General features: G+C 50.5%; 1 protein-coding gene and 1 pseudogene across 1 annotated transcript; one reads left to right on the top strand and one right to left on the bottom strand.

Annotated features, from left to right (window-relative positions):
* Nucleotides 1-106: 106 nt before the first annotated feature.
* LOC120665312 lies at nt 107-2,970 on the top strand (annotated as a pseudogene).
* A 3,013-nt stretch (nt 2,971-5,983) lies between these two features.
* LOC120665311 (uncharacterized acetyltransferase At3g50280-like) lies at nt 5,984-12,066 on the bottom strand. Its single transcript, XM_039944844.1, has 3 exons — nt 9,284-12,066; nt 9,086-9,173; nt 5,984-6,621 (listed from the first exon to the last, which is right to left on the bottom strand). Exon 1 carries the CDS (start codon nt 11,970-11,972, stop codon nt 10,461-10,463), a length of 1,512 nt encoding a protein of 503 aa, XP_039800778.1. The 5' UTR covers nt 11,973-12,066; the 3' UTR covers nt 5,984-6,621; nt 9,086-9,173; nt 9,284-10,460.
* Between the last annotated feature and the right edge of the window lie 533 nt (nt 12,067-12,599).

The raw sequence follows: 12,599 nt of genomic DNA, 5'->3' as shown, positions 1-12,599 counted from the left end.
GTCGAACGAATCATCCAAGCACAGACCCTACCTCAGGCCGCCCTCGGGGCTTTCATCATATATATATATATAGAAATACCGGCCACCCCAACGTTTGCAGGTTGACCACTCCATCCCTGCACAACGCAAGCATGGTGCCCAGGAAGTTCAAGCCGGTCGAGCAGTGCGCCTGCGAGGGCCGGTCGCGCCAGGCCGTGGCGGCCGACCTCGACGGCACGCTGCTCCTGTCCCGCAGCGCGTTCCCGTACTACCTCCTCATCGCGCTCGAGGCCGGCGGCCCCCTCCGCGCCGCGGCGGTCCTCCTGTCCGTGCCGCTCGTGTACCTCACCTACGTCGCCGTGTCCGAGCCCCTGGCCGTGCGCGCGCTCCTCTACGTCGCCGTGGCGGGGCTCAGGGTGGCGGACGTCGAGGCGGTGGCGCGGTCCGTGCTCCCCAGGTTCTACGCCGGCGACGTCCACCCGGAGGGCTGGCGCGTGTTCCGCTCGTTCGGCCGGAGGTACGTCGTCACGGCGAGCCCGAGGGTGATGGTGGAGCCGTTCGCCAAGGCGTTTCTTGGCGCGGACGTGGTCATCGGGACGGAGCTGGCGGTGGGCGAAGACGGGAGGGCCACGGGCTTCGTCGCCGAGCCCGGGGTGCTCGTCGGCGGGCACAAGAGGCGGGCGGTGGTGAGGGAGTTCGGGGACGCGCTGCCGGACGTCGGCATGGGCGACCGCGAGAGCGACTTCGACTTCATGTCCGTCTGCAAGGTATGGCTTTCTTCAGCTCTGTGTTCTGAACTTCTGATTGCATGGATTCTGCAGTGCAGTTTGCTACCAAAACTGTACAGTGTTGGATTGTGGTCTCTGGTGCATATGCACACGGCAGAAGGAACTTTAGTAATGGGACCGTACGGTTATTTAATCTGCGGGAGATATCGATCAGACACGCACCAACTCTGCATTTCCTGCGTTGCCGTTTATGGCGTTATGCCGTTATGCCATGTTGAAGAGTTGGTGCGCACACAGTGAGCAGGTAGCTGAGGTAGTTGTGTCACTGTTGGTCCACCAAGTCAATCAATAGCTCCCTTGTATTCTATGGAACTTGTGAGCCTCAAAACCATAGTACTCAATCGTGTCATCCGTTGCTGTGACAGTGTCTGAACGGTCTAGTCCAGTTGAAGAGCTGTTGTGGAAATGTTAGAAATCTGTACATGTTCAGATCCAAATTGAGGCCAAAAATGGCTGAATAGGAATCCAGTCTCAGAAGTCCGGACAGCCTGTAATGGCTCAACCCCTAGCGTTGTACTGAATTGGGTCAGTTGCTGCGGCTTTGTTTAATTTGAACGATCTGATCCAGGTGAATAGCTGATGTTCTGAAATAACGCCAAATCAGCCTGTAAGAAACACATACAAGATCAGAGTTTCAGACACAAATTAACGCCAGAAATAGCACTGAATAGGAATCCAGGTCTCATGACAACCTGTAATAGCTAGATATGTGTCGTCCCAGGGACAGATCTGCAGTTTTCGAACCATCCAATCCTGCAGTGAGTTAACACCACATTGCCTGACGAGTAGTAGGTCGCTGCTCTGGTACTGGTCCTGCTGCTTCAGGACGAGCAGCTAGCTTGGTTAATAATATAGCCAACTGCAGGCTGAAAGAATCCTTACAATCTACCTTTCAACTCATTTGTATAGTAGTTAGCTCTTCACTATTAATATATATCATCACTTGTCTCTCTCGCAAGTTTTCTTAGTTCTTATCGAAACGACTGCAAGCTGTCTCTCCTCCACATCAGCTTGTAGACTGACATCATCGCGAGTTCACGTTCGGATCGCCAAGCACGCGCATGCACTTTCCGCCTTTGTGCTGATCGTGGCGCGTGAATGCAGGAAGCGTACATCGTGACGCGGCGGAAGTACCGCGCGGTGCCCAGGGAACAGCTGCGGAGCCGCGCCATCCTCCACGACGGCCGCCTCGCGCGGCGCCCGACGGCGACCAACACACTGCTCACCTTCCTGTGGATGCCGCTCGGCTTCGCGCTCGCGCTGCTGCGCGCGCGCCTCCACCTGCTCCTCCCGGCGCGCGCCGCCTCCTACGCCTACAAGCTCATGGGCGTCAAGCTGGTGGTGCGCGGCCACCCGCCGCCGCCGCCCGGAAAGGGACGCCCGGGGGTCCTCTTCGTGTGCAACCACCGCACCGCGCTCGACCCCGTCGCGGTCGCCGTCGCGCTGGGCCGCAAGGTGAGCTGCATCGCGCACGGCGAATCCAGGTTCCCGCGGCTCGTCTCGCCGGTCAGGGCCGCCGTCGCGCCGTGTGGCAGGGTGCGCGAGGCGGACGCCGCCCGAGTCCGGCGGCTGCTCGAGGTCGGGGACGTCGTCATCTTCCCCGAGAGCGCCACCTGCCGCGAGCCGTTCCTGCTGCGGTTCGGCGCGCTCTTCGCCGAGCTCACCGACCGCGTCGTGCCCGTGGCCATCAACGCCAGGGAGAGTATGTTCCACGCGTCCACAACGCGTGGGGACAGGAGCATGGATCCCTACTTCTTCTTCATGAACCCGCGGCCGACGTACGAGGTCACGTTCCTGAATCAGCTTCCGAGGGAGCTCACTTGCGACGGCGGGCGGTCGCCGGTCGAGGTGGCCAACTACGTCCAGAAGGTCCTGTCCGCGCAGCTCGGGTTCGAGTGCACTAGAATCACGCCGGGAAGGACAAGTACGGGGTGGTCGACGGCTCTGACGGCCGCGCCCCGCGCGGCGTTGAAGTGAACGAAGGAGAGCTAGTGAAGGCAGAGCGAACCAACTGTCAAGGGAGGAATTTGGAGACCGTCGCTGTGCGTTGAGCGTTGCGATCAATCCATAATTTGACCTTCATCTACCATGCGTCTTAATTTTATTACTCGTGTACCTTCAGCAGGCGGCCTCGATCAGGCTGACGTGTCCCGTGTCCGTTTCTGCGTTCCTGTTATATGTTTTCAACCTTATTGTGTACTAATGATTTTGCCATGTGTTCTAGACTCATCACTGATTCACTTGTTCCAAAACCATAGGAGGGTCAAAGAAACAGAGATGCTCGGTCTTGTTTCCTTCAAATGCCACTAGAACATGGCCATGAAGAAATAGTCTTTTTAGGGGGGGGGGGGGGGGGGTTATTTTGAATGAAACAGTATATGAGGTACAGAAAAGACTTAATGGTGTTATGTGTAAAATTTTTGCAAGACCAGTGATATGAGTATTTTTTCCCAACAAACACATATAATGAAGGGTTTCTTCCCGACTTGGTAATACTGGATTCGATTGTAACTAGTGAGGTGATCTGCGCATTTGCACGACTAGTATTGATATTCTAAATATATCTTCTATTTTTTATTTAATTAGTATTAATAAATTCAAAACTTTCTCATCACATGCTACTTGTTTCAATAATTTTGAGTGCTTCTCTGCTGCTAGTGCAGTGGTGCCTCTTTTTGCCTACATCTTTTTTATCAGTGATGTAGCCGCATGACAAGCGCACAGCCCTAATCCTGTCAAGACTTCCTATCTCCTCGATCTTAGTTACTACCATTCGCTGTAGTAGTAACATGTTTCTTATCTGCCAGCCCTTGCAGAATGTTGCCCACTGCTCGGTTCAACTGACTCAGTTATTCTTTTGCTAACTTCCCTACTTTATGAACCTCTTGGTCGTCTGTTGCTACTATGTTTAATTATGTCACCTGTTGCATGGTGCCACGCCTCCATTGCCTAGTTTCTACTGGGAAACAATCAATTCAAGTTTCTTACTTTTTGCAAGCCAACAAATCTAGTGCAGACCACAATATTCCATTCAGAATTTCAACAACCTATGTTCATGTTCAAACCTGATGAGCTTACTATACCAATTATGCCCTGATCGATATTGTCCTGATTTCTAATATGCTTGTGGTGTTTTTTTTGAGCTTGTGGTGTTAATTGTGAGGTGCGGTAGTGTCTTGTAGCAATACCGGCAACAAACTTTGGAGGGTGGTAATCTAATATAGTGCAAAACCTAAAATTATCTGGTTTATTTTTACTAATAATAATATAATTGTGAAGGTGCATTTGAGATTTTGGTAATATAATAAGATATATGTGTTGTAAAATATGTTAATTGTTTGTGTAGCTAGTATCCTATATGTATGCATGATATGTAGTTTGATATGGAAAACAATGGATAAATTTATATTTATATATAGAATATATTTAATGGCACCGGTGGGTAATTTATAAACATATATATGGGTATTTTAGGCTAATTTTTTCGTAATGGCAGTGGTGGGTAATTTTATTTTTTTCTCTTTTTTCCGATTAATGTGAGAATTTCTAGACCTTAGATCGAACGTGAAGGCTCCGTTTGTTGGCCGATAATAATAATAATAATAATAATAATAATAATAATAATAATAATAATAATAATAATAATAATAATAATAATAATAATATAATCGTGAAGATGCATTTGAGATTTTGGTAATATAATAAGATGTATGTGTGGTAAAACATGTTAATTGTTTGTGTAGCTAGTATTCTATAGGTATGCACGATATGTAGTTTGATATGCAAAACGATGGATAGATTTATATTTATAAATAAAAATATATTTTAATTACAGTGATGGGTAATTTATTAATATGTATATGGATATTTTAGGCTAATTTTTTCGTAATGGTAGTGGTGAGTAATTTTATTTTTTTCTTCATTAACGTGAGAATTTTTAGACTTTGAGAGCGAACGTGGAGGCTCCATTTATTGGCCAAATAATATACAAAATGATAAATGATTGTTATTTCTAATTTCTAAACGAAAGAGGCTTAGGCAAGGTGCTCATCTCTCCCCGTATTATTTAATGTAGTAGTGGATATTTTGGCAATTACACTTATTGCTAGAGTCAAGGAGGAAGGACAAATGACTGAGATAGTGCCACGTTTAGTAGAAGATGGTTTATCTAACATAATATGCAGATTGTACAATTATTACCATGATATCGAGCAAGCAAAGAACAAGTTATATTTTGTACTTCTAAGCAATTATTGGGCCTAAAGCTAAACTTCCATAAGGCTGAAATCTTCTGCTTCGGATAATAAGGAAGAAAACAAAGTGAGTCGCAATATTTACTTTTTTGGCTGCAAAGCTATCCTTTTCGCTCTTTGGGAATCCCAATATACTATAGTAAGTTAATTAAATAACAAAGAACATAGGATGACGGAAGAATTGAGATAAGTTGTTGGATAGGGAAGCTTCCATGGGTTGGTAGTAGATCAGCGCTGATTAATACAATGTTGTCTAGTTTACCCATGTTTATTTTATCATTTTTACATATTCCAAGGAGAGTCCTTCAAAATCCAGTATTATAGACAAAATGTTGTTCTGGTAAATTTATTATCATTAAAAATATAGAATAGCGAGGTGAACAATTTTAGGCAAAGAACTAAGATGATTTGGGGATTTGAAAGTTAGCTATTCAAGACAAATGTTTACTAAGTGTTTTTAAACTATGTAACAAAGAAGGGATTAGGCAAGATTTACTGATAAATAAATATTGTAAGGACAAAATGTCAACTAGATGCGTTTCTTTGAGTTGTATGGGCGTCCATTTTCCTTTAGAATCGAATTTTATGTTGGTACCTTTTTAGGTGCTATGTGTTGTGTTGGTGCGTGAGTAGCGGGTGCTACAAATTGTGTGGTCTTATTTTTCCTTCATAGAAGGATGAAGTTCATCTTTCCAGTATCTAAACAGACTAGGAAAGTTGGCGCGCTAACGCCGCGCCTGCATGTAATGTGCGTATATAATTGTGACATGGCAACTGTAGTTGTAGGCGTCGTCACTGGAGCAAGGTGATGGTAAATTTCCGTGAAGTTAAGTTCGACGTGTTCAAGGCCTGGTTTGTTATATGCAGGTGATTGGTTAAACTGGGCCCATGATTTATTATTTATGATAGGTAAGTGCCAAATTAAAAGACGGAGCTGTGTATATTTGTTGCACGACAGAAACCTGACTGCAATAGATCATACTCATAATTTTGAAGTCCAGCCCTATCACATATCCATATTTGATTCTTTTACAGCCTCTGGGATACCATATAACCGCAGACCTATGTTATTAGAAAAATTTATGAATGTCATGTCTCCCTATGACTGCTACTCTGAGAATATTTTAATTTGGTAGGTTGTCTACCATAACTTTCAGCCAAGCATGTAAATGACAATACAGTTCTATGATTATTAACAGCATAAAATGATTGCAGTAGAAACCAATTTAGAAAAAAAACCATTAATTACATGTTATGACACAGTTACCAATCTGATCCACTAATCAGAAGTCATGTAACTTTGGGTATCATAGAACATGTGTCATGTATTTCAAGTTAGGTTAAAAAATGCACCAACATGTTACACTTTGCTCTATGAATAAACTGGTAAGCCTAATCATGTATAATTTTAATTTGGAAATAAAGTTTTCTCTGCTAGTTTATTTACTGATATCTTCAGAAATATAGCTATGCATTTTGTACTTCTATTTGTTATGCAGAAGTATAGGAACCTATTTGTAATTGCAATGTCAGAAGGGAAATCAAATGTTCAAGTACTCTGCAGTTTGTAGTGGAAATATTTTATAATGGCAGATCTGATCCTGCAAATAAAAGAAAAAAAGGTACAATTAAAATAGGAGCAGAAGAAATGGATAAAAGATAGCAACAAAAGTCGCTATTTAAAATTACTGTCAGTGAATTTGATAAAGCTGGCTAATGCAGCCACACTCCACATACAGCTCTGAATATTAACTGCTGATTATAGCAATAATATCATGGGAACAAAGGCTCAAACGTTACTTGGCAAAAGAGGTATAATGAGCAAATTATTTCTCATGAAGACACAATGGAAAACCCAAGCATTATCTCAGTGCCTTATCACTCGGTTGGAAAGCTACATATTGTAATCCAAAATAGGCACCAATACTCAGCATGTTCTTTGATACATTATATTGAACAGAGAGGTTCATCCATGTTCTCAAATTTGTTGAATAGGAGGCTCATGGCCTCATGCAGAACGCATATCAGATATTAAGCAGCACAGACCTTATCAGGTCGCTACTAAAGTTCTCAGATGCAGTTTGAGCAAGGTTCATACAAAAACTGACAGTATATTAGATAGTAATAAGTAAGGACCTTAAGCAGCTTGTTTGATATGATCCCTACATCTAAGGGAAAGAACACCTCTCGCAAGACAATAGATGCTTGCAAAACGGCAAGATCCGTGCCCAAATTAATTTGCATACTAAAAAAAAAGAGTGTGCGGGAAAGATGTCTCAGCCAGAGAGAGAGAGAGAGAGAGGGTCTCCCAACTGTCGTCCTGCTTGCCTTATGCTGACGCCGCAAAAAAAATGGATTTGATGTCGATAAATGCGGCAGGCCGAATAGAGGGGAGGGCGACGGCATGGCCGCATGGGACTTGAGCTCAACGAAGGATGCTTTCTCAGAGTGGAGAGGTGAAAGGCGAGGGGAGGAGGAGGCGGCTTCAGGAAGGACGGGATCTGGGATGGGGCGTGCGGCTCAGTAGAGGGAGGAAGAAGCGCAGGCTCGCATTCAAGCGAGACTCTACAATCATGCTCTAGCATCTTTTTACCTCCGCTAGTTGTTGCGGTCGTGTTTGCGGTGGCGGTCTGCTTTCCTCATGGCGGGCAGAGGAAGTCGATCATGGGTTTGAGCCATAGCGTTGAGCAACGAAGGCCAGCAAGGCCAGCGACGGCGCAGAGAGACGATGGCACGAGAAGCAAGGTGAACCAGGTAAAGGCCATTTGTTTGACTGGCAACGACGACGCGTTGGCCTTGCTCCGGACTCCTCGATGGATTGTCCTTCAACGGTGCTTAGGACGGACGCAACCTACCGATGGGCGCCAGCACGACGCAGGAGCTACGTGCCGAGCTAGCATGCGCCAAACGATGGATGGCCACCCTTTCTTCGAGTGATATAGATTTACACAAGCACTCCGGTGCGGGATAATACGGTGCTCGCACCCCTTGCTGGACGTACGACCCCCTCGGCCAGAACCAGAATAAACCCTCGTGTCACCGTGTTAGCTCTTGCATCAACCATCGAGAGATAGGATACGCAGCGCATTCACTAGTTGGTGCTAGGCCGCCGGGTCTATACACCGACAAAATGTGCACATAGTTATATGTGGTTGATACCTTGTAGGTGCCTTGAGAAATAACACATATTCAATGCTTTAAAAAATAATTTGATACTGTCATGGGGCAACAGAATACTACAAAATATAAAAGAGGAAATGAGAAAAGAGTCAATCTGATTGTACCTTCCTATCCTATGAAATTTTAAAGGAAAAAAACATCTGAGTATGCTCAATCTAAACTGATTGTACTCCTATCCTATGAAATTCTAGTATACTAAAATACATACTAATTTGAGGTAGAGCAAATTAGAACACTGAGTATAGGCATGTAACTTAATTAGACATGTAATCTTTTTACTATCTTGGCTACTTCGGAACATTGAATACCACAAAGATCTGAAAGATAGAGTACCTTAGAACATTTAGTATATTCTGAAATGTTCTTTATTTTTTAATAAAGAAAAGAGTATATGGAATTTCTAATAAGTTAAAATCATTGCAGGGTCTACTGAACTACACACTGTAATTTTCTCTTGGGTAAATTGATTGTCCATGGCCCATGTGGCCAAACAGAGGTAAATAAAGCTACAGGGATGAAAGCAACATGATGGGGAATAAAATTTACAAACCTAATAACAGTGAACTAAATAGCTTCTGTAGGTAAACAATGTACCCTGTTTAGCATTAAGATGTAGCCAAAACTATCCAGATGATTTTTCAATATTGGCAGCAAAGTCAAAGATGATTTATATGAGGTGATATGAAAAGTATAAGAGTTGAGGTGCGCAGGTGCCAGATTTATGGTTGGTTTCAGAGTAGCAAAACTTGCCAAATACCTCCTTGGTTAATTAAAAAGAAACTGATTTGAGAATCTTAGAAAAGGAAGATGAACATATCTGTATCATGTTGGTAATAAGATACTATTCAACATTGGGAAAATGATGAAATAGTTGTAGGTTATCACCTTTCCTTTTGCTATTAAATGTATTCATCACCCACAGAGATGCCTCATTGGGAATAGCTGAATGGTCGAGCACATATGGTTGACAGACCTGCAGGAAAATCATGAGCACACAAAAGGCTGTAGGTAGGAATTGCAGATCAATCTGGGGAAACAAAAGGGTATACAGAAAGAATTTCATAGGATATGAAGATTGCTCACGAGCGGAGACGTAGCCGAGTAGCTGTTGCAAGAGGTTGCTCACGTGAAGGACCAGCCTCTAGCAGTCTAGCTAGCAGGGGAGCCGCGACGGGAATCCGCAACGACGGGATTGCTGCAGATGATTCATTTGCTGGAGACGGGCCCGCCACCGTGCAGAGCATGTAGAGGGCCGCGGCCGCTGCGGCCTGTTGGGGCGGAAGCGGAAGGAGGACCGCAGCTCCGACAGCTTCGTCGTGGCGCTCCGCCTTTTGCACGACCTACCTCTCTCTTCTCCGCGTCCGTCCGGCCGAACAGAGCCAGCTGCTGCCTGCTAGCGCCATAGGAGTAATTGCGTCTGATTTGGATAGAGATCCGCCCGCACCGCTGCCAGCCATGGACGCAACGGCGGAGAAGTAGCAAGCCGAGCCATCCCCTGCACGCCGCTCGCCTACGCCGGCCGCCCCGACCATGGACACGGGAGGAGCAGGCACAGACCACCGCTGCTGCTCCTCCTTCGCGCCCCGCTCCTCCTTGCCGCGGGCCTGATGCTGCCGCCGCCTCGCCTCCAGGCTGGACCGCCGCGGGAGAGGAGCTGCCGGCCGGCGAGGCGGATGAACCGAGGCGGGCCGCAGCTGCTCCCTCCGCGCGCTGCTGGGCAGGAGGAGGGGGTCGCGCCGCGTCCTCGACCTCCGCCACGAGCTTCGTGGTCCGCGCCACGGGGTGGAGCTCGAGGAGGGCAAGCCGGTGGCGGAAGAGTGGCGGCGTGGTGGGGGAAGGAAGAGGGAGAGAGAGAAGGGAGGGAGAGGGCGCAAAAAGATGAACCAGGCAAACACGATTAGCTCACCGGACAAGGAGGACTCCCGCGGCATGTTCCTCGCATCGCGTACGACCAACGCGAAGTACGGATGGCTGCCAGCGACGCATGGAGAACAGGTGTGCAGCAAGGACGCGCCGAGCGCCGGATGGGCTCCCTTTCTTCGAGCGATATAGATTTACATATTCACAAGTCATAACCACTAGCCTACAACGGCATCATGAAGGAACCAGCAGCAAATCATCTATATATGAACACATGGCCACTCCCAATCCTTAAAAAATAGTAGCAAGCACTATCTTCTGCAAGCGTACAAATCCAGCCATCCAGGAACGGTGGCATGCGCGGCAAAATGCCGCCGCCCATCAGATGTTTTTCACTCTGTCACGGTGCAGGGGTGGACACAAACTGCAAGAACGCCTCGTCGCGGAGGAGGCAAGCCATGGTGTCCGGCGCGAGGCACACCTCCACGTCGACGCTTCCATCCCCAGCCTGGCCCGGGAACGCCGACATCTTGCCGTCGAATTTGTTCGCGCGGCCGCTCCGTACGGCGAGCGCGCGGCCCCACCCGAAGTCGTTCCCGTCGTACATGGGGAACCGGGGCGAGCTCCCCATCGTGAGCGCCGCGCCGTCGGGGTTGCCCAGCGGGAAGCACCGCGGCGCGGCCTCCCACTCCGCCGCGGCGCGCCGGATCGCGCCGTCCTCGTGCGCCGCCACGGTGGCGTGCAGCTTGGCCGCCGCCCAGCCCAGGTCGTTGGACGCCAGCTCGGCCACGGTCGCCGTCGTGGCCACGCTCTGGATGGCGTTGCCGAAGTAGAGCGGGGAGATCGGCGGGTGCAGACGGTGGCGGCAGTTCACGGCCATGCGGAACGTCGTCATCTTGTCGGCAGCCAACAGCCGGCGCGCGCGCGTCACCGCCCTCCATATGTGCGCGCACAACGACTGGAACGACGAGATTTGGCCGCGGCCACCCTGAACCTTGGAGTCATGCGTGGCCTTGCCGTTAACCTCGGAGTCTTGACCTGTTCCTTTCCAGCGGTTGGCCGTCGCCTTCAGCTCGCGGATCGCGGCGGCACTGAAGTGGAGGATCCGCTCGCGGAGGGGCGCATCGGCGTCGAACGTCACGGCCGGGCCCCCGCCGCCGGGGAAGCGCAGGACGGCGGTGGACTCGCCAAAGAAGTTGCGGCGGAAGTCCGGCTCGCGGACCGGCGCGCCGCGGCACAGCCCCGCCCACGTGTTGAAGAAGTGCCAGAAGGAGGTGCCGTCCACGATGGCGTGGTTGGCGACGAAGCCGACGAACACGGCGCCGTCGCGGAGCACGGTGAGCTGGAACGACGTGAGCGGGCGGGCGTGGCTGCCGTAGCTCACCGTCCGGTCCATGGGGAACAGGGCGTTCGTGAGCCTGGTGGGCACGTCGGCGCCTGGCACGAGGAAGTCGCCGAGCGACAGAGCCGGCGCGACCGCGTGGCAGAACTCGACGGCCGCGCCGTCGCCGCCGCACCGGATCACGATGCTGCCGTCGTCGAGCGTGACGAGCCGGCCGGCGAGGGCAGGGAAGACGCCGAGCGCGCGGGAGAGCGCCGCCGCGAGCGACGACACCAGCGGGCCCATCGCCACGCCGGGAGGCGGGAAGAAGAGCCCCTTCTGGATGTAGTGGCACGACAGCATGGGCATGTCCGAGACCGAGAGCCTGAGGTCCCCGACCGCCGAGGCGCCGGCGGCCGGCCGAACCGTCTGCTTCGAGACGACGGAGATCGCCGGCGCCAGGGCGTCCTTGCGAGCCATCCCGTTCTCGGCGGGTACCGGTGGAGCCATCCTCGGACCGCGCTTATCTGCAGCGATTGCGGTGTGTGGTGGTGATGCACGGTGCGGAGTGAGGACATTATATATAGGCATCCGGAGAGCTTGGATTCGTGCACCTGCGCATAATCGACTGGTCGTGTCGTGTTCTTGGGCCCATTTCCGTGGAGCTTCAGTTTTCCGGCTACCCGATGGATGATAGAGAAGTTGAAGCTTACCCGACCCGACGACGGAGCAGCGAAGCCAACCAAGACACAGGCATCAGTCTCCCAGGGCCTGCCTGTCCCGCCGTGCTCCTGTCTCGTGGGCCGAACAGGGGTCGGGGGTGGTGCTCGTGCTCCGACGGGTGGCCGTGGCGCGCACGTGCTGGGCGCGACCGGCCCTCGTGCGGCCTGTCGCGTGGTCCACCGCCGCCGCCGCAAGCCGCCAAAATTCGTATCCCCGCGGCGGTGCGGCGTTGCTGTCAGCCTGTCACGGGCTGGCCGTGGCCGCACGGGAGTGGGGAGGGGGCACCGGACACTACAGCGGCCACCCGGGCCGGGCCGGGGGGCAGCGCCCACGCGCGGCCGAGGTTCGCGGCGGGTGGCGGTCTGGCGGCGCACATGGCCCCCGAGGCCCCAGTTCGCCGCGGGCGCGGCGTGGAAGCGGCGGAGCCACAGCCTCTCGCGTCGGGGGTTCGGTGGCCTCGTGGACGGTACGCTGTAGGCGGCATGGTGCCGCACG

The sequence above is a fragment of the Panicum virgatum genome, chromosome 3N (assembly GCF_016808335.1).
Source record: "Panicum virgatum strain AP13 chromosome 3N, P.virgatum_v5, whole genome shotgun sequence".
NCBI lineage: Eukaryota > Viridiplantae > Streptophyta > Magnoliopsida > Poales > Poaceae > Panicum > Panicum virgatum.
The sequence above is the reverse complement of the archived record's forward strand: the minus strand, read 5'-3'. Positions and strand labels throughout refer to the sequence as shown.

Excerpts from the sequence above, each read along its gene's own strand:
- LOC120665311 (XM_039944844.1), bottom strand. The coding sequence starts at position 11,972 with ATGCCTATATATAATGTCCTCACTCCGCACCGTGCATCACCACCACAC.